Raw genomic sequence first — 27,052 nt, forward strand, 5'->3', positions numbered from 1 at the left:
TATTTGCTCTTTCTTCAAGGCAATGGATAATTTTAGTGCCTTCTTGAGACTTTCGTTTATTCCTCATTACAGTTAGAAGTACATGATCGTCTTCTCTACCTAATTAAATTATAGCCCATTTCCCTAATTATGTTATAAAGTGCTCAAGAGTAGTTGTATTTGTGTCTTATAATTTTGTGCCCATATATAATTGTTCCTCAAAATATTAATGCCAACTACTTTCTCTTAATAAGGAAATGATAAAGTCAAAGTCAAAAGCTATGATTGAGAAATATGTTTTTACAAAGTAGAATGACTTGATATTAGGTAGCTTTTTAATATGCCTGGATGAGTTTTGAATGCCCTTCTCCATTCATGAACATAATGGAAAATTAAAGTACTAAATACCTTTGCTTCTGATATTTGGGTAAACTGTAATAAAGTTGTAAATTACTTGGCCAGTTGCAGCCAAATTTTTTAAAATAAATTATCCAAATAATTTTTTTTCTCTTCCCCCGTACCAAGAGAGACCCTGGGAGCAGAACACAAATTAAGCCCATATCTGAATTTACAAGGAAAATATCTGAAACTATATTTACATCCAAGTTTGCAAATTTTTTTTTTTTTTTTTTTTTTTGTGCAGATGGAGTCTTGGTCTGTTGCGCAGGCTGTAATACAGTGGCATAATCTCGGCTCATTGCAACCTCCGCATCCCAGGTTCAAGCGATTCTCCTGCCTCAGACTCCTGAGAAGCTGAGATTACAGGCGCATGCCACCATGCCCGCCTAGTTTTTTGTATTTTAGTAGGGACAGGATTTCACCGTGTTGCCCAGGCTGGTCTTGAACTCCTGAACTCGGGTGATCCACCCACCCGGGCCTCCCAAAGTGCTGGGATTACAGGCGTGAGCCACCGTGTTCAGCCTACAATTTTCAAAACAATCTTGTGTTGAAGAAGGAAATGTCTTCAACAGTGGTCCATCTTTAGTCTTTATCCTGTAAAACCTCTATATGGTTTTTGGAGTTTTTGGCCACTAGTTTGTTCCTGAAATTCTCTCCTTCGCTAGCTGTTTACTGGTTTTCTCTGGATTTCTTAAGCTATCTCTGGCTACACCTTATTAGTCTCAGTCTGTCTCTGAATACACCATAAAAAGCAGTAATATTCAATATTCTATGTTTGTTTTCCCCTGTATACACTTTTTATTTTTATTTTTTTACCTGAAAAATTCATTCATCATTATGACTTTAACTTTTATTTGAAAGATTCAAAATTCAGGCCCTGATCTTTTCTTGGTCTAGATTCCTATCTCCAACTGACTGTTGTTAATCCCTATATAGATGTCCTGCCAGTTCTTAAATTTAACCATCAGTGCAAAACCAAATTCATATTTTGTTTCTATTTTCTTTCCAGTTTCCCAGTTCACTTAATGGTTTCACAGTTCTTTTATTCACATAGTCTAGAAACTGTGGAAATATCTGCCATTCTTCTCCAATGTTTTACTACCCACCCACTACAATTTCAATTTTCCTTTCAAATTTATCTTCCTGCCTGCAGTATCCTTTCCACTGTGGAAATTTATTCATCTTTTAGGTCTAATATAATCAGAACTCTCAGCCACCCTTCATACATGGATAAAAATCAATCAGATATTCTTAGAAACTTGTATAACATCATTTTTTTTTCCTGAGGTATGATTAGTTGTGTATATATTGGCATCCTTCAATTGACAGCAAGTTACTTAAGGGCAGAGGTCATGCCCATGTCTCTATATTTTAGCTATGTGTGTTTATCATGGAAGTTGCTCAAAAAATGTTTCCTGAATTCTCTGTGCCCTTGCCTACATGACAATATAACTTTCAAATTCAAAAACCAATCTTATTTTCCAATCTTTTACATTACCTGAAGTAACATTTTCTGTTAAGAGAATTTCTAAATTTTGATGAAATTACACTTTTTATATAGCTTTAAAATTCTCCACTGGGTTTACCAAACAAGGTTGATGATTTGCCTTTAAAATGCCAACAATCAATTCTTAACTCAATCAGGCTGATAAGTGGGTCCCCTGATCACAAGTGCTATCATGCATTTTCCTTATTTTTGAGTGACGTATGGTGGTTTCCGCAGTTTTTCCTGAATTAGTCTTAAATAAGTCAGCATATTCACAAGTTCCCAAGAGAAACTAAGTATATTTCTACAGTAATAAAGCATTAGATGCTTTAAAAAATCTTTCGCCTTAGAATTTAAGAGTGAAATGTGTCCTATATGAATCTTAATATTAATTTTTTGATCTTTCATTGTGGCAAGACATTACATCCTTTAAATATATGTGTATAATTTCAGGGATTTTTTTTGTGTTACTTCTGTTTATTTTATAGTTTTCTTTCACAACAGAAAATTATTTTATGTTTATAATATCTGCCTTCCTAGCCATTGTGTCATGCGGCCCTTATCATGGAAAACATTGTCTCTTTTGGGGGTACTTATGGGGAGTTATCAAAATATGTTTCTTGGTGGAAAGTCTCATGATGATATATCCTCTTCAAGAGATGTTTGAGATGCAACTCAAACATACTGTTGTTCTTAGCCTTGATTTATGTAAACACTTTGTCTTCATCAAAGTCACAAAATTTTATCAGAACCTTATTTTTAATCCAGTATATAAATTCATCCTATTTAGAAATCAAATAAAACATGCTTTTGTCCTGTTCACTGCCATTTGACATCATCCTACTTTTTCTTTTCTTTTTTAAAGTACTTTTAACAACAGGTAAAAGATGCAACTTGATACAGTTAGTTAAGAATATTCTACTTTGCATTTTTAAAAGTCGAGACAATGTTTGGAGTATTGTAGGTATCATTTTATTTTCACTAAATGAATAATAATGGATATAGTTCTTCCTGGCATTGTCTATATTAATGGGCATTAATCTATTGCCATATCTTTATTATGATTTTGTTACCAATCTTGCAGTAATATTTTATTCCTGGGGTAATGATTAATAGAGAATATTTTGTATATTTCTGATATGATTTGGCTGTGTCCCCACCCAAATGTCAACTTGAATTGTAGCTCCTGGAATTCCCACATGTTGTAGGAGGGATCCAAGGGGAGGTAATTGAATCATGGGGGCTGATCTTTCCCTTGCTATTCTCATAACAGTGAATAAGTCTCACAAGAACTGATGGGTTTATCAGGGGTTTCTGATTTTGCTTCTTTCTCATTTTTTTCTTGTTGCCATCATACAGTAAATTGGTACCAGTAGAGTGGGATGTTGCTGAAAAGATACCCAAAAATGTGGAAGTGACTTTGGAACTGAGTAACAGGCAGAGGTTGGAACAGTTTGGAGGGCTCAGAAGAAGAAGACAGGAAAATATGGGAAAGTTTGGAACTTCTTAAAGACTTATTGAATGGCTTTGCCCAAAATGCTGAGAGTGATATGGACAGTAAGGTCCAGGTGGAGGTGAAGAACTTGTTGGGAACTGGAGTAAAGGTGACTCTTGTTATGTTTTAGCAAAGAGACTGGCAGCATTTTGCCCCTGCCCTAGAGATCTATGGAACTTTAAACTTGAGAAAGATTATTTAGGGTGTCTGCAGAAGAAATTTCTAAGCAGCAAAGCATTCAAGAAGTGACTTGGCATTCAGTTTTATAAGGGAAGCAGAGCATAAAAGTTTGCAATATTTGCAGCCTGACTATGTGATAGAAGAGAAACACCCATTTTCTGGCGAGAAATTCAAGCCAGCTGCAGAAATTTGCATAAGTAGCATGGAGCCTAATGTGAATCCCCAAGACCATGTGTAAAATATCTCCAGGCCATGTCAGAGACCTTCACAGCAGCACCCCCATCACAGGTCCGGAAGCCCAGGAGGAAAGTGGTTTCGTTGGCTGGGCCTAGGGTCCCCATGCTGTTTGCAGCCTAGGGACTTGGTGCCCTGTGTCCCAGCCACTCCAGCCATGACTGAAAGGGGCCAATGTCCAGCTCAGGCTGTAGCTTCAGAGGGTGGAAACCCCAGACCTTGGCAGCTTCCACATGGTGTTGAGCCTGTGGGTACACAGAAGTCAAGAATTGAGGTTTGGGAACTTCTGCCTAGATTTCAGAAGATGTATGGAAATGCCTGGATTCTCAGGCAAAAGTTTGCTGCAGGGGCGAGGCCCTCTTGGAGAACCTTTGCTAGGGCAGTGCAGAAGGGAAATGTGGGGTCGGAGCCCCCACACAGAGGCCCTATTGGGGCACTGCCTTGTGGAGCTGTGAGAAGAGGGCCACAGTCCTCCAGACCCCAGAATTGTAGACCCACCAACAGCTTGCAACATGCTCCTGGAAAAGCCACAAACACTGAATGCCAGCCCATGAAAGCATCCAAAAGAGAGTCTGTCCACTCCAAAGCTACAGGAGTGGAGCTGCGCAAGACCATGGGAACCTACCTCTTGCATCAGCGTGACCTGAATGTGAGACTTGGAGTCAAAGGAGATCATTTTGAAGTTTTAAAATTTGACTGCCCCACTGAATTTTGGACTTGCATGGCCTCTGCAACCCCTTTGTTTTGGCCAATTTCTCCCATTTGGAACAGCTGTATTTAACCAATACCTGTACCCCCATTGTATCTAGGAAGTTACTAGCTTGCTTTTGATTTTACAGGCTCATAGATGGAAGGGACTGGCCTTGTTTCAGATGAGACTTTACATTGTGGACTTCTGGGTTAAAGAGTTAAGACTTTGGGAGACTGTTGGGAAGGCATGATTGGTTTTGAAATTTGAGGACATGAGATTGGCAGGAGCCAGTGGCAGAATGATATGGGTTGGCTGTGTCCCCACTCAAATCTCAACTTGAATTGTAGCTCCCAGAATTCCCACATGTTGTGGGAGAGACCCAGGGGGAGGTAATCGAATCATGGGGGCTGTTCTTTCCTGTGCTACTGTCATGATAGGGTAAATACGTCTCACGAGATCTGATGTGTTTATCAGAGTTTCTACTTTCGTGTCTTTCTCATTTTTCTCTTGCTGCTGCCATGTAATAAGTGCCTTTTGGCCGGGTGTGGTGGCTCACACCTGTAATCCCAGCGCTTTGGGAGGCCAAGGCAGGCAGATCATGAGGTCAAGAGATGGAAACCATCCTGGCCAACATGGTGAAGCCCTATCTCTACTAAAAATACAAAAATTAGCTGGGCATGGTGGTGTGTGCCTGTAGTCCCAGCTACTCGGGAGGCTGAGACAGGAGAATTGCTTGAACCCAAGAAGTGGAGGTTTCAGTGAGCCCAGATCATGCCACTGCACTCCAGCCTGGTGACAGGGTGAGACTCCGTCTCAAAAAACAAACAAACAAACAAAAACTACATTTCACCTCCCGCCATGATTCTGAAGCCTCCCCAGCCATGTGGAACTCTAAATCCAATTAAATCTCTTTTTCTGTCCAGTCCCTGGTATGTCTTTAGTAGCAGTGTGAAAACAGACTAATACAATTTCCCTCTGTTGAACTGGTGAATTATTTAGCATGTACAAGGTAATTCAGTAGTAAGAAAAATTGGGCTGGTGAGTTAACTAAGAGACACACAGGATTAACATGCCCATTAGGTCCATGTAACCTAGTTTTGCAAGGCATAGACCTCTTTGCTTTGTAAAGAGGAATGTACCACTATTTGCAGTAGCATCTGAGCTTGGTGGATGATAAAGGATGAACATTTTCCACCTCAGGTCAAATAGATGAATTTATTCATTCAACTAGTTGTTAAGCAGCAGCAATGTACCAGTCATTGGTAATCAATAATAAATGGCATAGGCCATCTCCTAATGGCTTTGCAGTCTACTAGGTATTTTTTTTCCTATTTTTTATTCTACACCCCAAAACTGTGAAACAAGAGAAACTAAAATGGTTCTTCCTAACCAAGATTAACTATGTTCTATACCAATAAGCTACTTTTAAGCGCCTCTCAGTAAACTAACATCCTTCGGATATAGGTAGTGGAATTCCAGCCACTACAATAAATACAATTATTTCAATCATCACTTTTTATATAGAGATTGCCAATGTGCGGGGTCCAACATAGTTGCAGTGACTGGGCACTGCAGAACTCCAGGGGACATTGTTATTACATAGATTAGGACGCTGGGACACTGTTCACATACATTACAACCTGAATGATCAAATGCTCCAACCCAGAGGTATCTTTTCAGCCACCTCTTTTATGGCCTGTCAAGAACAAGTGTTACCAAGTTGTTTCCTTCTTTTTATTTTGTTTACACTTTTGAGGTGCTGCTGTGCTCAGGGTTCTTTTCTTGTTGAAGTAATAGAGATATACAAAGATAAGTAGCACGTAAAAGTGTATTTTAATGGACAATATTAGAGTCTAGTAATTTCCTTTACAGACTCCGGATCTCAATGGAGCCACAAACAAGATAAGTTTGTAACTTCATCTCCATTCTCAAGGATGCTATCTTAACAAATGTGTTCAGGTTGGCCAAAAACCAGCAGCAGCATTTACTTACTGAAAACCATATGGAAAAGCTGTACTCTTTCACTAGGTCACTTGGCAAACATTACCTTTGTGCTCCCTTGACGTTTCCCCATCTCAAGAGTAGGAAACCAGAAGGGAACTAAATCACTTCCTTCCCCACTTCCTAAACAGCAACGTTGACCTCATCACTGGGCTTCAGGGTTCCGTAAACCCACATATTTCAGGATAAACTGGCTTGAGTACATGAGTGGTGATTGCTTTTCTTACAGAGTTGCAGTGGCAATATTGATCATTAAAACAAGCAAAATGAAAAGTGTTGGCATTCTTTCATGGCCATCTGTGACTTCAGTGTGCTGGTACTTAGTGTTCACAGTCAACTGAATGTTTGAACTGATTCTTGGTTTTGCAGTGAAAAATGAAGGAAAGCATTCTTCTGCTTTTTGCCTGTTTTATTTTTTTCTCATAAATAACATGGTTAGAAATTAGGACATTTAATGGTTTTAAATTCCATTGTAATGCCACATTTTGTTTCATGTATTTAGCATTTTCATATGTGAGACTATATCATAATTTAATTGTAAAATTAAGTTTGCTATCCCGCTTCATGCATTCTTTTATTGTAGTGTTAACTTTAAACCTTTCCATTTTAATAAGATTCACAGACTTTTATTTTTCTGTAAGAAACAGATGCATTATGTGGCTTTTTTTGGTTGCACTCCAACATTTTAACATTAGTATTGTAAAAAGAAATAAAAGTTATTTTTATTTCCCTTAAGATTTCATAGTAACTGTGCAACATGAACATAAGGAATATGATATTCATGACTGGAATCAGATTATAAACATTTAGAACATGAATAATAGTTAATGTATTAAAACACATAAAACATATTTATTATGTCGAATCACATGAAGTTTCTATTTTTGATAGAAAAAAATCATCAAATTTTGGCAATCATCTTATATTAGGTAATTCTGCGCATTTTTGCTACCAGTGTAATGAAAATTAAATTGCATGATAGTTAACCACCATAAATGAGTAGCCCTTTGTGAACTATCTAAACCTAATGCCACTTCTCTCTTTGATTTTTTTTTTTTTTTTTTTTTTTTTGAGACGGGGTCTCGCTCTGTCACCCAGGCTGGAGTGCAGTGGCTGGATCTCAGCTCACTGCAAGCTCCGCCTCCCGGGTTCACGCCATTCTCCTGCCTCAGCCTCCCGAGTAGCTGGGACTACAGGCGCCCGCCACCTCGCCCGGCTAGTTTTTTGTATTTTTTAGTAGAGACGGGGTTTCACCGGGTTAGCCAGGATGGTCTCGATCTCCTGACCTTGTGATCCACCCGTCTCGGCCTCCCAAAGTGCTGGGATTACAGGCTTGAGCCACCGCGCCCGGCCTTCTCTCTTTGATTTAATGACTGCTTTCAGGCTGACTACTCAAGAAGTCTATCTTAAGTGGTAATGAATGAAAGAAAACAATATCCATAAATTTAGATACCTAAAGTAAAAGTTCCGTATTTTAGAAAACCCAGGAGTTAGAATAAAGGAGCAGTTAAGACTATGAATTAAACCTTGTTTTGGGAGATTATCTGGATTTATTTACATGTGCTACTATGTCTCTAATCCCATATATAGTAAACAATTGAGTAGGCTCTAAAATGGATGTTTCCAACAAATGGTATCAAGATGATATTACATTTTTGAGAATTTCTGCAGATTTTTAGCTGAACAGAAAAAGTGGTCTATTATAAAACTTGAACTCTACTACAAAGCAAATCCTTAGTGTCAGTAGATATAAATGCTCATCAGTTCTGTAACTGGCAGCCTCTGTGACACAAGCAGGTGGCCTAACCTCTATGGAAGCAGTTTATTTGTTCACTTTACCGACATCTTAGTTCACATATGCATTCACACTTCTTTAGCAACAACTCAGTGATTCTCAGGAGCCCACCCCAGAGGTTAGGAACCATTGGGTTATAAAAGCTCTGTTAACCCTTCTTAGTTTCACATGCTAATTTCTGTTAACGTAAGAGGTATTAGCAACAATTGAGGAAAAGGAAATAGACTAACTGGAAATATGGAATCATGATAATGAAGATTCCAGCCACTGAAGCTGATAATTATGTATGAGTTCTTTCCATTTGACTAGTGGCCAGAAACCAGAGGGGGTAGAATTGATGAGCCAGGGTGTCATGTTGGCAGTGGCTGCAGCCTGAAAGGAAAATAATCCAGATAATTGTTTAATTGGATACTACTTGAAAAGAGAAATTGAACCCCCCTCCCAAGAAGTATGGTCCAGATTAAACACCCTTTCCACCATATTGGTTAAAGAAAAACCCAAGAATGGTGCATTGATGGCCAACATCCATGAAGTTCCATTTTCACTGCCATGAAAATTTTTTTTAACTGTTCCCTGCCAGTCCTTGACAGTCTCTGTCAGCTTTACTTTTCAATGTTAAGTACTTCTGGATGATGATTTTACAATAGTATACTTATAATGAAAAATGAAAAGGAATGAAATCCTGGCTACAAACATAATAACAGGAGGGTAATATTCAAGTGCTTCCTATGAGAGGCATTGCAGTGCAGTGCTTATGACAAAAACTGTCATGAGTCAGCCTGGACTTGAACCATCTTACATCATTTCTATCTTATATGTTATATAATTTTTAAAGTATGTGTTATAAGTTTGGTTTAGTTATTGAAACTTTCTGTGATTCAGTTTCAGTACTTTTAAATTGGGTGGGATGATATTGGGGTAGTAGTAAACATTACGTAAGTTAATTTGCAGTTAATTTGTATAAAGACCTTATACCAGTGCTTGGCTTAAGTGCCATATGTCTGAAACAGTAATTTGCTATTATTACTCTTTCCTTCATGACAGTTTTACAGAAAAGTGACTCTTTATATAACCCAACTAACTGAGCTCTGGCTCTTTCAAACTAATGGTTTTGGCTAAATTATCGTAGCATGGTAAAGTCTATCAATTTTACAAGAAATGGCTCAGAAAAACAAATGGTATGCAATACATTTGCATCTGCAGTTATATCTACATAAGGCACTAAGCATAATTTTGGAGGTGATATGACCAATTAAAAAGTATTTTGCTCCCTCTTTTCTTTTTTCCATTCTCTTGAGATTTTATTTTTAGGTCTTTTTCTCTGAGCTGTATGCATTCATATTTAATGATTTCCATTTTTATTCCTTTTGGAGAATTAAATATTAAATATCAGACAGAATACCTCCTTTAATTTCCCTTTGGAGTAATAAGATGTTACCAGTAACTGTTTCCTGAGATCTGTAGCAATACCCTTTGTCAAAATGGAAGTACATTATAAAGCCGGAAAACCACTTATCAAGAGCTCTTAGAAAGAGTATTTTATTTTATATAAATATATCAAATAATGAAAACATCCAAGAGGTGAATTGGTGCTGATTTGGCCTCAGGAATCTCTCACACAAAATGTTACGATAAATTCTAATTACCAAAGTACTTATCAAATTATAAAAAAAAAGTTTTAATTACTAATTTTAATAACTTTATTCACAATGAGATTATTAGCATGAATAAGAATTACTCCCTTTTTCAGCTTTATTGAGGTATAATTAACAAAACTGTATATGTTTAAAGTACAGAACATGATTTTATATACCTATGCATATATCAACACAATCAAATTAATGAACATAGTCATCATACATAGTTACCATTGTGTGTACATGTATGTACGCATGTGGTGAAGACACTCAATACCTACCTTGCTAGTGAATTTCAAGTAAAACTTCAGTATTATTAATTATAGTCATCCATGCTGGACATTAGATCCTCAGAACCTATTCTTTTTATAACTGAAAGTTTGTACACGTCAAACAACATCTCTCAGTTTTCCCCACTCTTAATCCCTGATAACTGTTCTTCTACTCTTTGCTTCTATGAGTTCTACTTTTTCAGATATCACATATAAGTGATACCATACAGTATGGGTCTTTCTATATCTGGCTTATTTCATTTAGCATAATGTTCTTCAGGTGCATCCATGTTGTTGCAAACGGAAAGATTTCGTCTCTTTTAAGACTGAATGCTATCCCATTGTGTGTGTGTGTGTGTGTCTGTGTGCATGTCTGTGTATGTATGTGTAACATTTTCTTTCTTCATTCATCCATTAACAGGTACTTAGGTTGTTCTACATCTTGTCTATTGTGAATAATGATGATATGAACAAGAGAGTGCAGATATCTAATCAAGATACTGACTTAATTGCCTTTAGATATATATTCAGAAGTGGAATTGCTGGATTGTATAGTAGTTCGATTTTTTATTTTTTGAAGAACCTCCTTACTGTTTGCATACTTCTGAATCAATTTACATTCCCATTCCTACTAACAATGTAAAAGGGATCTGTTTTCTTTTCTTTTCTTTTTCTTTTTCTTTCTTTCTTTCTTTTTTTTTTGAGATGGAGTCTCACTCTGTTGCCTAGGCTGGAGTGCAGTGGCACAATCTCAGCTCACTGCAACCTCCGCCTCTCAGGTTGAAGTGATTTTCCTGCCTCAGCCTCCTGAGTAGCTGGGGTTGCAGGCGCCCATCACCATACCCAGCTAATTTTTTGTAGTTTTGGTGGAGACAGGGTTTCACTATGTTGGCCAGGATGGTCTTGAACTCCTTCGTGATCCACCTGCCTCAGCCTCCCAAAGTGCTGTGATTACAGCCACCGCGCCCAGCCTAGGGATCCCTTTTCTTAACACCATCACCAACACTTGTTACCACTTGTCTTTTTGATAATAGCCATTCTAACAGTGATATGTCATTGTAGTTTTAATTTGCATTTCCCAGATGATTAGTGAGATAAAGCACCTTTAAATACACCTGTTGGGCATTTGTATGTTTTCTTTGGAGGAATGTTTATTCACATCCCTTGCCCATTTTCTAACCAGGTTATTTCATTTTTTGCTATTAACTTATATGAGTTCCTTATATATTTTTAATATTAACCCCTTGTCAGATTGTTTCTTTTGCAGTGCATAAGTTTCTTACTTTGATATTATCCCATTTTCTTATTTTTTATTTTTTGCCTCTGCTTTTGATGTCATATCCAAAACAAATCATTGCCAATACGAATGTCAAGGAGCTTTTCCCCTGTTTTCTTACAAGAGTTTTATGTTTTCAGGCCTTACATTTAAGTCTTTAATCCATTTTGAGTTAATATTTGTGTATGAGGTAGCAGTCTGATTTCTTTATTTTGCATATGGATATTCATTTATCACAATGCCATTCTGTTTGTATTCTTAGTGCTTTTGTCAAAGATTAGTTGACTGTCTATGTATGGGTTTATTTCTGGCTCTCTGTTCTATTGGTCTATGTATCTCTTTTTTTATGCCAGTAGCATACTGTTTTGATTACTATAGCTTTGTAACATAATTTGAAATCAGAAGGTGTGACGCCTCCAGTTTTGTTCTTTTTTATTTTTTAAGGACAAGTGTCTCTCTCTGTCACTGGAGCTGCAGTGCAATGGCTTAGTTATAGCTCACTGCAAACTCAAACTCCTGGACTCAAATAATCCTCCCACCTCAGCTTCTGGAGTTGCTGGGGCTATAAGCATGCACCATCATACCCAGCTAGTTATTAATTTTTTAATATAAAAATGAGATCTCACTATGTTACCAGGGTGGTCTGGAACTTCCAGTCTCAAGAGATCCTCCTACCTTGGTCTCCCAAAGCACTGATGTTATAGGCACAAGCTACTGTGCCTGGCCCTGCTCTACTTTCCCAAGATTCATTTGGCTATTCACCATCTTCTATAGTTTTATATTAATTTTAGAAAAGTTTTTCTGATTTCTTTGAAAAAATGACATTGGAATTTTTATAGGAATTACATTGAATCTGAAGATTTGTTTAGGTAATATGGACATTTTAACAGTATTAAGTATTCCCATCTCTGAAGATAGGAAGTATTCCATTTTTTTCTCTCTTCTTCAGTTTCTTTCATTAACATCTTACAATTTTCAGTGTACAGATCTTTTACCTCTTTTAAATTTATTCCCAAGAATTTTATTCTTTGTTATTCTTTTGTAAATGAGATTGTTTTGATTCTCTTTTAGATGACTTACTATTAGTATGTAGAAACACAGCTAACTTTTGTATGTTGATTTTTTGTCCTGCAACTTTACTCAATTTGTTTATTAGTTGTAACAGTTTTGTTTTGTTTTGTTTTTTTGTGGAGTCTTTAGGGTTTCCTGTATGTAAGATCATGTTATCTGCAATCAGAAACAGTTTAACTTTTTCCCTTCTGAATTGGATATCTTTTATTTCATTTTCTTGTCTAATTGCTCTGACTAAACTTTCAGTACCATGTTAAATAGAAATGATGAGAGTGGGCATCTTTTCTTCTTCCTGATCTTACAGTAAAAGCTTTCATCTTTTCACTGTTAAGTACGATGTTGGTTGTGAGGTTGTTATATATAGCCTTAGTTCCGTTGAGGTACATTTCTTCTATACCTAATTAGTTGAGAGTTTTTATCATGGAATAATGTTGAATTTTATCAAATGCTTTCTCTGCATTTGAGATGATCATATGCTTTGTATCCTTTATTCTCTTAATGTGATGCGTCACATTTTTTGATTTGTGTAAGCTAACATATCCTTGCTTCCCAAGGATAAATGTCATTTGATCATGGTATTCATTTAAAGTACTATTAATGTGGCTTGATAACATTTTCTTAAAAATGTTTGCATTTATATTCATTAGGAATATTGACCTATAGTTTTCTTTTTTTATAGTATCCATATCTGGCTTTAGTATCACAATAATGCTAGCTTCTTAAAATGAGTTTGGAGGTATCCTCTCCTTCTGAATTTTTAGAAGAATTTGAAAATGATTGATAATAATTCCTCTTTAAATCTCTGATATAATTCACTTGTGAAGCTATCAGGTTTTGGACTTTTCTTTAGAGGTTTTTGATTACTGATTCAATCACTTACTAATGATCGGTCTGTTCAGGTTTTCTGCTTCTTCATTATTCAGTCTTGGTAACTTGTATATTTTTAGGAATTTATCCTTATTACAGGTTGTCCAATTTCTTGGAATATTATTATTCAGAGTAGTTTCTTATGACCCTTTGTATTTCTGTGGTATCAGTTCTAATGTCTTCCCTTTTATTTATATTTTTATTTGAGTCCCTTATTTTTTCTTGGTTGGTATGGCTAAAAATTTATCAATTTTGTTTATCTTTTCAAAAAACCACGTTTTGGCTTTGTTGGTATTTCATTGTTTTTTTAGTCTCTATTTGATTTATTTTTGCTCTGATCTTTGTTACATCCTATCTTCCACTAACTTTGGCATTAGTTTGTTCTTCTTTTCCTAGTTCCTTGAGGTATAAAATTTAGTGTTTTATCTTGGAATCTTTCTTTATTCTTATTATAGGCAGTTGTTATTATAAACTTCCCTCTTAGAACTGTATTTACTGCATCCTATCAGTTTGGGTATGTTCTGTTTTTATTTTTTGTTGTGTCAAGATACTTTTGATTTCCCTTCTGATTTCTTTTTTGACCCATTGGTTGTCCAGGTTGCATGTTGTTTAATTTTCATTTGCTTGTGAATTTTACAGAATCTTCCTGTTATTGATTCTGGTTTTATACCATTGTGGTCAGAAAAGATACTTGAGATGATTTCAATCTTTAAAAAATTTTTAATCTCTGTTTTGTGGTTTAACATATGATCTTATCCTGAAGAATGTTCCATGTGTGCTGGTGAAGAAAGTTCACTTCGCTGCTTCAGATGGAATGTTTTGAATATATTTGTTAGTCATTTGGCGTATGGTGTTATTCAAGTCCATTGTTTCGTTGTTGATTTTGATCTGTGTGATCTATTCATTGTTGCAAATAGAAATTGAAGTCCCCTATTATTACTGTATTGCTGTCTCTTGTTTTCAGTTCTGTTAGTAGTTTAGATGCCCTGGTACTGGATACATATATATTTGAAATTGTTACATTCTCTTTATATATTGACCTTTTTTATTATATAATGACCTTCTTTGTTTCTTGTAACAGATTTTGACTGAAAGTCCATTCTGTCTCATTTAAATATATCCACCCCTGCTGTCTTTTGGTTACTATTTGATTAGAATATCTTTTCCCATTCCTGCATTTCAGCATATGAGTGTCCTTAAGACTAAACTGATGATGATCTTATAGGAAGCATATAATGGACTCTAGTTTTTGCTTCTTGAATCTATTCAGTCACTCTGCATTTTAAGATGAAAGAATATAATCCGGCCGGGCGTGGTGGCTCAAGCCTGTAATCCCAGCACTTTGGGAGGCCGAGACGGGCGGATCACGAGGTCAGGAGATCGAGACCATCCTGGCGAACACGGTGAAACCCCGTCTCTACTAAAAAAAATACAAAAAACTAGCCGGGCGAGGTGGCGGGCGCCTGTAGTCCCAGCTACACAGGAGGCTGAGGCAGGAGAATGGCGTGAACCCGGGAGGCGGAGCTTGCAGTGAGCTGAGATCCGGCCACTGCGCTCCAGCCCCGGCGACAGAGCGAGACTCCGTCTCAAAAAAAAAAGAAAAAAAAAAAAAGAAATATATATATATATATATATATATATATATATATAATCCATTTATATTTAAACTAATTATTGATAGGTAAAGACTTATGACTTCCACTTTTTAAAATGTTTTGCTATTCTTCTGTTCCTTTCCTTGTCTCCTGCTGTATTCCTTTGTATTTTGATGATTTTCTAAAATCCTATATTTTAATTCCTTTCTTTTTGTCTTTTGTGTATCTACTAGAGGTTTTTTCTTTGTGGTTACAATGAGGCTTGCATAAATGATCTTATAACATTCCATTTTAAGTTGATAAGAACTTGACTTCACTTGCATACAAACATGCTACATTTTTACTCCCCAGTCAACATTTTATGCTATTGATGTCACACTCTGCATCTCTTTATATTGTATATCTTTAACAAATTAGTGTATCTATAGTTATTTTAATACTTTTTTTATGCTTTAAGTTCTAGGGTACATGTGCACAATGTGCAGGTTTGTTCCATATATATACCTGTGCCATGTTGGTGTGCTGCACCCATTAACTCGTCATTTACATTAGGTATATCTCCTAACTCTATCTCTCCCCCCTCCCCCACCCCACTTTACTCTAAAGTTATAAGTGGTTTATATACAACTATTGCAATATTCTGAACTTGACTGTATTTTTAACTACTAGTGAATTTTATATATTCAGATATTTTTATTTTGTCAATTAGCATCTTTTCAGTTCAATTTAGCATTAGGTTCTACCTTTAGCATTCTTTTAAAAGTCAGATCTAGTGGCAATGAATTCCCTTAGCCTCAGCTTCTGTGGAAAACTCCTTCTCTCTCCTACATTTCTGAAAGACAGCCTTGTTGGATACAGTATTCTATCTTAACTCTTCGTTTCCTCAACACTTTGAATATATCATTCCACTCTCTCTTGATTTTCAAGGTTTTTTATTGAGATGTTCAGCAATAGTTTTATCGGAGTATCCTTCTTTGTGATGAGTCTCTTTTCTCTTGGTGCTTTAAAGTTTCCCTCTTTGTTTAAGACTTTTGTCAATTTGATCATAAAGTATTCCCTCTCTATCTGTGAGGAATACATTCCTCACAGTGGGTGCCTGAACTGTGGATAGTACTGAATCCAATTGCCATCAGTTGGAACCTGTTTCTCTTCATGTCTTCCACAAACAAATTTAATGCCTTTTCCATCTTTGCTTATCACACATTGTGACCATAACTTCTGCAGTCAGAGGTGCAACAGCAAAACTAGTATGAATTTACATTTTTTCTTCTTAATTTCATGGGTAGAAGATTTGTTCTTACCGTGGATCTTGGGAAACTCAGCATACCATTTTTTTCTTTCTTTATTAAGTCAAGAGCTTTCACCTTTTCACTTGATGGCTTCTCTTTGGCATATCCAAATTTCCAGGATCACTACTCTTGTGCTTTGGAGCCATTATTAAGTAAAATAAGTATTACTTGAACACAAGGAAAACTGCAATACCACAACAGTCAATCTGATAACAGATGGCTACTAAGTGACTAAATGACTGGTAGCATACTCAGTGTCAGTATGCTGAAAAAAGGGATAATCCACATCCTGGACAAGAAAGAGCAGGATAGAGTAAGATTTCATCACTCTGCTCAGAACAGAATGCAATGTAAAACTTGTGAATTGTTTATTTCTGGAATTTTCCATCTAGTATTTTCAAACTGTGGTTGACTTACTGTAGGTAAATGAAAGCATTGAAAGTGAAACCACAGATATAGGGGAACTACTGTAATGTGTCTCAGAAAAATATTCTCTGAATGGGTCCTTCTTTAGATTATTTGAGCTTCATGAATTTGGATGTCTGTATCCCTCTGGGAAGTTTTCAGGCATTATTTCTTTAAGCCTTCTGTTTCTTTCTTTCTCTCTTCTCCTGTGACTTTCATAAATCATGTATTTATTATCTTGATGGTACCCATAGGTTAGTATTCTCTCTTTCTATATATATTGAATTTATTTATTTTTTTGAGAGAGGGTCTTGCTCTGTCACCCAGACTGGAGTTCAGTGGTGTGATCTTGGCTCACTGCAACCTTTGCCTCATGGGCTCAAGTGATTCTCCTGCCTCAGCCTCCCGAGTAGCTGGGACTGCAGGTGCAGGCCACTATGCCTGGCTGATTTTTCTTTTTTTCTAAGAGACAGGGTTTCACTGTGTTGCCCAGGCTGGTCTCGAACTCCTGACCTCAAGCAATCCACCTGCCTTGACCTCCCAAAGTGCTAGGATTACAGGCATGAGCCACTTGGCCTAGTATACTGTCTTTACTCTTTTTCCATTGTCATTCCTATAACTGGCTAATTTCATGTGACCTGTCTTTAAGTTTGATATTTTTTTTCTGCATGATTAAATATGATATTATAACTCTCTTTTGAATTTTTTCAGTTCTGTTATTATATTCTTCAATCCAGGATTTCTGGGGTTTTTTTATGGTTTCTGTTTTTTATTAACTTCTAATTTTGTTCATGCATTCTTTTTCTGATTTCCTTTAGTTGTCTGTTTCCTTTTCCATCCCATTGATCTTCTTTAATATGATTGTTTTGAATTCTCCATCAGATAGTTCACAGATCTCAATTTCTTTGGGGTTGTTACTGGCACTTACTACTTTCCTTTTGTGGTGTCTTGTTTATCTGATTCTTTATTATCTGTGTAGCTTTGCATTTGTGTCTACATTTGAAGGAACAAATACCTGTTCAAGTCTTTACAGATTGGCTTTGGTGGATGTTGATCTTCTTCTATAGTGTTCCCAGCCTGTTAGGATTTCTTGTGGGATCACAGTCGACTGGAATTTTAACTGGGTCACGTGACTTTTGCTGGTTCTTACAAGGAGCACGAGTGTATATGAATCCTGTCTGGTCTCAAGACAGATTGGACTTTGGGCAGTAGAACTGACACTAGGGCAAGAGTGTGCTTTAGATTCTACAGTTGGCTCCACAGATGGTAGGCCTGTTGCCAGGTAGGCTATTTGATGTCTTTCTCTCCAGGTTCTTAGGAGGGCTCCCACTGGGTCATTAGGTGGATCCTTGGTCAGGCAGAACTGGTCCTGGACTGTGGTTGAGAGGGGCTAGAACTGAGTTACAGGGGGTGCTTCAGGGTCCACAGCTGAGTTCAGTGTTTTTAGATCTCTCTCCAGGGTCACAGACAAATGTACCTCCTGCCAGGTTCTTGACTGGGCAAGACTGCCCCTGACTGCAGCTGAGAAGGGCTGGAGCTGGGTCACAGGTCTACTTCAGGATCTATATTCAGCCTGAGGCCCATTTCTGGGAGCATGGATGAGCGTGTTTTCTATAAAGTCCCTTGGTGGGCAGAACTGCTCTCAGATCACAGCTGAGAGAAGTTGGAACAAAGTTAAAGGGCTCTTTCAGCATCTACAGTGGGACCAAAGTTGGTGGGACTGCCACCAGGGCATGAATGGGCATATCTCCTGGCAGATCCCTGTGTGGGCAGAAATGCTCTCAGACTACAGGTGAGAATGGCTAGAGCTGAATTACAGGGCCTCTTTAGGGTCCACAGCTGGGGCTGAGATCAACAGGTCTGTTGTACAAAGTGCATGTGGGCATGACTCCTCCCTCATTCCTTGGTGGATGATTCTGGTGGCAGGATGAAGACCAAATGGAGCTGTAGCCAAGTTCATAGGGGGATGAGGCTGTTTCTGGGTCTGTATCCAGGACCACTGTTCATAAGCCTGGGGACTGGGTACAGGCCTGCCCTCTCAGACAGCCGTGATCAGTCTTGGACTTTGTATCTGAATCCTAAAGCTAGGAAAAGGCACTTTTGTCCATAAATAGCTGCCAAATTATTGTTCTATGGGAGGATATGAGTAGAGGATCTCCTAGTCTGCTATCTTGCTGACTCCTAGAATAGTTCCTTTATAAATATTGTAATAGATGAGGTTTCAATTGCTCAGCAGACACTTATTCCAAACTCCTAGACTTTCACACCTAAAAATGTGCCTCTGAATAAATATTTAATTTTACAGTATCAGTTTTTAGACCTATGAAGTAACATTAGAGTATTAATTCTTCTTTTTTTTTTTTTTTGACAATTATTTAAGACCTTTATTAACAGGTGCTTGCAGTTTGTTGACTTTTTTGAAAAAATCAAGTTGTAAACTTTTATTACAAATTAAAAATGAAGTTCTTAAAAATCTCAACTTGACCAGATATGAAACAATTTAAAAACCTTTAAAGGCGTATTGAGAAAAACCAGGCTTTTTTAAAAAACACGTTTGTTATTACCAAAAAGAGACGTCTTTAGGTAAAAATAATAAAAACCCCATGCTGCATAGATAATGCAGATAGTTCTATTTATCTGGTCAACGGGCAAAAAGCAAGCACTTAAGGTCTTCAGCTCCAATCTTTTGTTCATTTCTTATTGCTGGAATTTCATATTTCTTCTTGTTGGATGACTAAACCGGATGATGGTAGAGATGGTAAGCCGGCATTTACTCAGCCCCTCCCTGCTCAGCCTCGGGAGCGGACGAATTCTCAGCTGGTGGATCGGCTGCTTTTGTCTCTTTGCCATCTTGTGGTTTAGGGTTTTCTGGGCGTCTGCGTCGGTAATTGAAGTTGCGGAGGTACCGACGTTGAGGTGGCTGCTGACCTTGGGTCTCATCTCCTTGATTTTCTTTATCTTCTTCATTGCCGTCCTCTCTAGGCTGTCTTTGGCGGGGAGGGCCCCTGTGGAATCGTGGTCTATATCCCCGATACATATTCTGCCTCACTGGTCTACCTTGTTCTCCTGCACCCTGGTTGTCAGCACCCTCCATCACTTCTCCCTGCACAGGAGGGTTGGAATACTGTGGTCGAGGCCCATAGGGTCTCCGCATGTAGTAAGGTGGGAACCTTCGCCTGCGGTAGGGCCGGCTTTGTTGGGCCTGGCCTTCGGGAGCACTCTCCGATCCCTCGTTCTTTTCCCCACTCTCACTATTCTGGTAATTTTGCTGGTAATTGCGTGGAGGACCCCTACCACGTGGATAGCGTCTATAATGGTTAGGGTCTGCTGCATATTTACTGCCTTGAACTGGAACACCACCAGGACCTGTAACATTTGCTGCCTCCGCACCCTTTTCTCCTTCAACAACATCAAACTCCACAGTCTCTCCATCTCCTACACTGCGAAGGTACTTCCTGGGGTTATTCTTCTTTATGGCAATCTGGTGTACAAATACATCTTCCTTGGTGTCATTCCTGTTGATGAAACCATATCCGTTCCTTACATTGAACTATTTTACTGTTCCCAAAACCTTCGTTGCGATGACCTTCTTGTCCCCGCCGGCAGGCGCCGCCGATGTAAGGCCGTCCGGGCCACCGCTCCCTGCGCCGCTGCCCCTAGTGCCGGGCTTGGTGTGGGCGGCGCTGAGGGCGGGGGCGGCGGGCGGCTGCTGGGTCTCGGCCTCGCTGCTCATGGTTGCGGTGATGGTGACTGGGGCCGGCTGCAGCAGCTGCGGCTCCTCCTGGGGTGTGATGGTAACTAGGCCGGCGGCGGCGGGTGGGGCTGCTCAGGGCTCTCTGGGGTCCGCTCTCCGCTCCCGCTAGCGATCGAACTCGTATTAATTCTTCTTAATCAACTATCTTTACTAAAGGAGGTTCCAGGTGAAAATGCAGTAATGGTATTAAAAATATCACAGAGCCTGTGGACTACAGGCTCTGACCAATAGAATACATACTGGCCATAGAACTAGAGTGAGGTACTAGAGTACCCTTGTTTCACCAGAGGTTAACCAGGCAGTGCTGGATAACAGGTAGGTGAGAGGCTCTGTGAAGGAGGCTGGGGAGGCAAAGAAAGTGGGACATGAGAAAATTGGGGCCCCAACTATTTACCAACCTATACAGCCATATGAGTGCATCCTATAAAGTGTATATATTTATAGCATCCTTGTGGGAAATGCACTTGAAAAGCCAAGAATGATGAGAAAATATCCTTATTACCCAAAAAACTTTGAATAATAATCAATATTTATTCTTCATTGAGGTTGTTATATTCCTTCTTGAAAAAAGAAATTGTGGTGATTTCATTCAGAGTTATTTGAGGTTTCTCAAGCTCAAGAAAACAAAATCAAAAACACATAGACTTAACCTGGAGAAAATTTTGCTTAAGTCCCGCTATTCTTATTATATAATACTTGCAATTTCTATCTATTGAGTTATAATAATTAGTTAGAACTTCTCCCATACTTATTTAATTCCTTTGAATTTCTGTGGTCAAAGTTACTCTATACCATAGCAGGAGACAATCTGTACTTTTTATTTTAGAGGTCATGAGTCAAATTCTTTTGAAAGTTTGCAATTTTAATAAAATAATGAGTTTTAATAGGAATGTTTATTTTCTAAAATTTTAAAAAATAATGTATCTTTCCATTCATGAGGAGAAAAAATATAAGAAACATTTCTTTATATCCGTTATATCAAAGTATAACTTGCTTCAAATAAGAAATTATGAAAAGGAAAACCAAATTTTTGGTTTAGGGGTTTATACTATGTACAATTGAAAAGAGAATTCTATGAAGATTCATATTTTTTTATGAATTTCAGTTATTATAAGACATTAGAGGGCAAAAACAGTTTTGTTAATTGCCAAAAGGGGTATGTGTTCTACAATATTATTTCACCTCTATGTTTTTTCTTCTGTTTTCCTTTATTTCCTTTTTCTTTCTTGCATTTTTATCTGATTAAGTTAATTTCAAATAATTGGTTTTTTTCTTCTTATAATTCTAAACAATATCTAGCCATCAATATAGCCCTGAAAAGCACAGGCTTGACTACATTATGGACAATTCTCTGGCAGATTAAATTTTCATCACCCACATTTCAGATCTACTTTAAAAGTCGGCATTAAAGACTAATTTGAGTAATTTTCTGATTTTTAAAAATGCTTTAGTTTCAACTAACCCTCATTGAACTCCATCTGTGTATACTTATGCAAGATTTTATGGGGGCTAAAAAGATAGATAAGAGAAAATGTCAGGCTCCTAGTATCTTATAGCAGGGAGTAGGTGCTCTGACATGGAGAAAGGTCACTGGACCACAAGCCATGGATGAAGTATGTCCTATGAGAACAAGCTACATTATTGGCTTTTAGAGGTGGTCCCTGTATGGAGCTTATCAAGTCTTGGAGATGGTGATGAGTCTGGTGTAACTATCCCTCCCTTTTGTAGAAGGATAATGGAATCCAAAGATTTCCTCACCCATTCACCCATCTGCCTTATCTTCTTACATTGCATGTCCACTATGCTTAGTAAACAATGTACAGGTTTACTAATAGCTACACACAGTGTTTTCTTCGGACACTTACTGCACTAACCAAAGTCATTTTTAAAATTGTTGTTAATTATTTGTTCCATAATTATTATCTTAATGTTCTTTAGGGTAAATCTTGGAAGAGATGCTATTATAACTTTTCCTAATTGCTTTTCAAAGAAGGCATTTAATTTTTTTTTTTTTTTTTGAGATGGAATCTCTCTCTGTCACCCAGACTGGAGCACAGTGGCGTAATCTGGGCTCACTACAACTTCCACCTCCCAGGTTCAAGCGATTCTCCAGCCTCAGCCTCCCAAGTAGCTGGGACTACAGGAGCACACCACTCCATTTGGCTAAATTTTTTTGTATTTTTAGTAGAGACAGGGCTTTACCATGTTGGCCAGGCTGGTCTCGAACTCCTGACCTCAGGTGATCCGCCCGCCTTGGGCTCCCAAAGTGCTAGGACTACAGGCATGAGCCACCATGCCCGGCCAACCTTTTTCATCTTCCTTTTGGCTTATATACCTTAGGATAGGTAGTTACCAAGGGGCAGACATAGACATTTAATACAACACAGATAACATGCAGTCTCTAGTATCTATATTTTATGTCTTATGTTCTTTAATGAGTGTCTTGTTCTTTACAGGACAGTTCTTTTTACTCTGACATCTGTGGTTGTACTTGTGATTACAACGGACTGGATCAGCTGGGACAAGCTGAATCGGGGATTTTTGCCCAGTGATGAAGTTTCCAGAGCATTCCTTGCTTCTTTTATCTTGGTCTTTGACCTCCTTATTGTGATGCAGGTAAGTGTGTTTCCCTCCCCTCACCGAAGCCGCTGCATGCTCTGTTCCCAGTATAATAAACAGGATATGGCAGCAGGCTCCATAAATCTAAATAAGTACAGCATTTACAATTACTATTAATGGGGCCTTCTCTGTTTATATTTTCAGCTGTTATACTGGGAAGAAAGCCAATTGGACTTTTATAAGAGGGGCACCAAAAATGTATTTTATGAACATTGCAAGGTGGGCCCCTAGAAACCATATAGCACGTTGGTATTTTCTGCCTAGGCTTTAGAGGGAAAAAACACACTCAGAAACAAAAACCAAAAACCCTGTCATATAGTAAATGGAAAGCTGCAGACATGAGGATGATATAAAAGCAGCAAAGCAGGGAAAAGCAATTGTCAAAGCAACTCGGGGTTTTATAGCAGTTGAAATGGAGTGATGTAAAAATTCTTTTTCTGGTTATAGAAATTGTTACTTTCTTTCAGTATTCACCAGAGATCATTCCATTTTCATGTAAACCATATTTTTGCCCTGCTTAGCAACAGATTTTTCATACAATAGCATCACACTAACCAGTGTTACTCATGTAATCTGGTGTGACCGTTTGGGGTTTTAGGAATATTCTTTTGAATGGGACAGAAAGAGACACTTGCTATTTCTTGGCATTTTATCTTGCTCATTAAATATCCGTCCATTTGTTAGACATTTTCTTATTGCTTTCATAAGGCAATTTTTTTTCCCTCCTGAGGCATTGTAAGTCACCAGGCTAAAGACTATGATTACTGAAGGAATACTCCATTGTATTCTGAATTTATGTGAGATTTCACAGGATAGCAGATTGATTTTCTCATTTCTAAAGGCAAAAAGAGGCTTTTATGAGAGATATTCAGTGTTGTCTCAAAAGAGAATGACAGTTTATTTATTGATTTTTTAAAAATTTGTTAAATAATATATCTTGGGCGTTAGGTTCAAGATGGTTCTTTGAGTATATGACTATTTTAATGGCTAATGTTTTAAAATACACTATCTTTTAAAAAAATTATTTGAAGAGATAAAACGGAATATTTTTGTCGCATTTGAAAATTGATAAATTTCTTATTTCGTGAAATAGCAATGGAAAAAGCTTTCCAATCTGACTTTGAGTCAGACAGCATTGGCAGGTTCTAGATCTGTCTCTCATTAAGCTGTAGGACGTTCCATGGATATCTACAGAATTGAATTTTTAGCACTTATGCAATAATGTATCATGCATTACTTATAAAAAGCTATTCTTCTATTTCCTAACTAATATAATTCCTCATATAAAATGTCCACATTGGCCAAATGGCCTACTGATACCTCTCTGAACACATCTTAAAGTCAATGGTATTGGTAGCCAAGTAGACTATTGTCTAATTGAATTTGCTTACATTCATAGATTTGAGAGCATAAATTCTTTGATTGTCCATTACCATCCTCATGCTTCTACTCTATTTGTGTAAGTTTTAAGTATTCTTCCAATAAGTTCACTAAAATCAAGGACTTCAAGTGGGAAAATATAACACTGTAATTTACAGATATTATGGATTCATTCAAAAACTGCTTAATAAAGACAGATGGAAGAAAGAAAGGATAGTCAGGATTTACATAGGCAGAGTCAGCAAAGGGGAAGGGAAAGACATTCTAGATGAAAAAATATCATAACAATGTAAAATGTCAGTAACGTGCTGAAGTGTTCAGAGAGTAGAGCACCAACTGACCGACGATGAAGAGTTTATGCTGAGGAATATTTAAGTTTGGACCATTTTGGCTGCAAGTAGCAATAACCCTGCCAAGCTAATTTAGTCAAAGGAGGAAGGTTTTGCTGCATTTTAGGGATATCCTACCCAATTCAAGAGGAGGGATGTAGTTGCCTTTAGGAACACATGAAAGCAGAGACGAGGGTGTAACAGGGAATCCAGACCTAGCCTTTACTTTTCGTCTCTTATCTTTTTTATTTCTGCCTTCTCTTTTTTTTCTCTTACTGTAAAGCAGTCTTTCCAGGTTTCTCATTCAAATGGAAGAAAATGGCTACTGCCAACACCTCAGAGCACAACCACCCTTTCTCTAGCTGTCAGGCCTGATTCTGGATTTCCTAGGAAGGAATTGCAGGAACTCATGGGCTCAGCGTGGGAGGCTATGGCGATGAGTTCATCTGAAAGAAAAGGGGAGAGAGGTTGGGCTATAAACTCCAAATTAATAGGTTTCTAATATAAAGATGAGTAAAAAATTAGCCCCCAAATTTAGGTCTCTTAACTTCTTCTTTTCTCTCTCCCCTAACACTAAGTCAGCTAGCCAGGCCTACTGATTTATCTTTCTCTATGCCTTTAATACCATTCTTCTTTCTCATTTCCTTGTCACCATTCCAGTCTTGACTCCCCTCTATACTATTGTAAAGTAATCTCCTATGGACCTTCTGCCATCACACGTCCACGTCCCTTTGTACCATATGCCCTATGCAGCTCTTCTTTATAACCTTCCAGTTGGAAATACCATGTTGTACACTTCTCAGCCCTAAATATTGTCCATGACTCCTCATTGTCCAAGAGGAGTCCAGCCTCTGGGAGCTCTCTGAGCGCCTTCCATGGTCTGGCCCTGAATCCGTCTCTCCCATGTCTTCTATGCTCTAGTTCCACCCAGATCAAAGTATTTGCTGCTGGGCACTTGCCCACAGAACACTTATTCCCCAGTGTCAGAAGTCTCTTGTTCCTCTACAGATTGTGCCTTTTCTCTTCTGCTCGTTTAGATCCTACCATTGGAGACCATTTCAACTCTCTCTTCATTAAAGCCAAGTGATCACATCCTCTTCAGAACTCCTGTAGCACTTTTTACCTAAACTGCAAATCAACATGTCACTTTTTCCTTATAACTCTTCATATCCCTGGTGCTTCCCAAGCAAAGTGCCTTACATGGCAGGATTAGGCCCAGAGTAATAACTGCTTGATGAGGATAAAGAAGTGACAGCTCAGCACTGAGTCTTCTGCAAACTGTATCCCTCTTTGTGAGCATCATGTAGAAGTTATAGGAACTAGTACATGTGGTAAGAGAGTTAATTTAATGAAATAGAGCCCCAGAAAGCATATGTACTCAAGACATTTGAAAATATGTAAGACAAATATCCTAGCGAGTTCACAACCAACTAAACTGTGTTCTAATTCATCCCATATATACATATTTCAGATGAAAGAAAAATAAAGAAGTAAAATTAGTGTCACTAAAACACCTGTCCTTATTAGAATTATTTAAATGATTTGAAAGCAATCGATCTTAGGTTTTCTATTGGTAGGAAAATTCCACTTACACTATAGAAAGGTATTTTATATATATATATAAATTTTTTTTTTTTCTTGAGACAGAGTTTCACTCTTGTTGCCCAGGCTGGAGTGCAATGGTGCGATCTCAGCTCACTGCAACCTCCGCTTCCTGGGTTCAAGCGATTCTCCTGCCTCAGCCTACCCAGTAGCTGGGATTACAGGCATGCACCACCACACCTGGCTAATTTTGTATTTTTATTTTTTTAGTAGAGATGGGGTTTCTCCATGTTGGTCAGGCTGGTCTCAAACTCCCAACCTCAGCTGATCCGCCCACCTTGGTCTCCCAAAGTGCTGGGATTACAGGCCACCGTGACCGGCTGGCATTGTAATTTTTTAAAAAAGAAACCATTATAATTTGGTGCTACTTTTCTGAAGTTTTTTAAAATTATTTTTAATAAAATTAGCAGGCCAGTTCTGAATACTTTTAGAGAAAGTAAATCATCAATTTTTATAGATATTTACTACATAGGATTTTTCTACCTTTATTGTTGTATCACATTTTTCTGTGGTTTTACTAAATTCACTAGAACTAGGGCATAAACAGATACCAGCAAAATGTAATGTGACTTACACATGCTACATACAGGACACAAGAAATAAATTGTAGAGAAAACTTTCTTCTAAGGAAAACCTTATCTCAGTTTCTATTAAGTATTTGTAATTAGGTCATTTGATTTATATATATATCCCTTT

The 27,052-nt window shown here is 37.8% G+C and overlaps 2 protein-coding genes across 6 annotated transcripts in view; one reads left to right on the plus strand and one right to left on the minus strand.

Moving 5' to 3' along the window:
- The window catches only part of TMEM117 (transmembrane protein 117), a 570,487-nt gene that overhangs the window by 450,096 nt on the left and 93,339 nt on the right, over window positions 1–27,052 (plus strand). For all 5 annotated transcript variants that reach the window (XM_074006659.1, XM_015430765.3, XM_005570622.4 and 2 more), the window contains one exon: window positions 22,883–23,042. In XM_074006659.1, the coding sequence (XP_073862760.1) occupies window positions 22,883–23,042 (160 nt within the window). The remainder of the gene's footprint in view (window positions 1–22,882; window positions 23,043–27,052) is intronic.
- Window positions 19,018–20,545, minus strand: LOC102122787 (Y-box-binding protein 1-like). Its single transcript, XM_065524060.1, is given in 1 exon segment — window positions 19,018–20,545. A coding segment is annotated over 1 exon segment (963 nt). The 5' UTR covers window positions 20,406–20,545; the 3' UTR covers window positions 19,018–19,442.

This window comes from Macaca fascicularis, chromosome 11, assembly GCF_037993035.2.
Source record: "Macaca fascicularis isolate 582-1 chromosome 11, T2T-MFA8v1.1".
NCBI classification, from domain to species: Eukaryota; Metazoa; Chordata; class Mammalia; order Primates; family Cercopithecidae; genus Macaca; species Macaca fascicularis.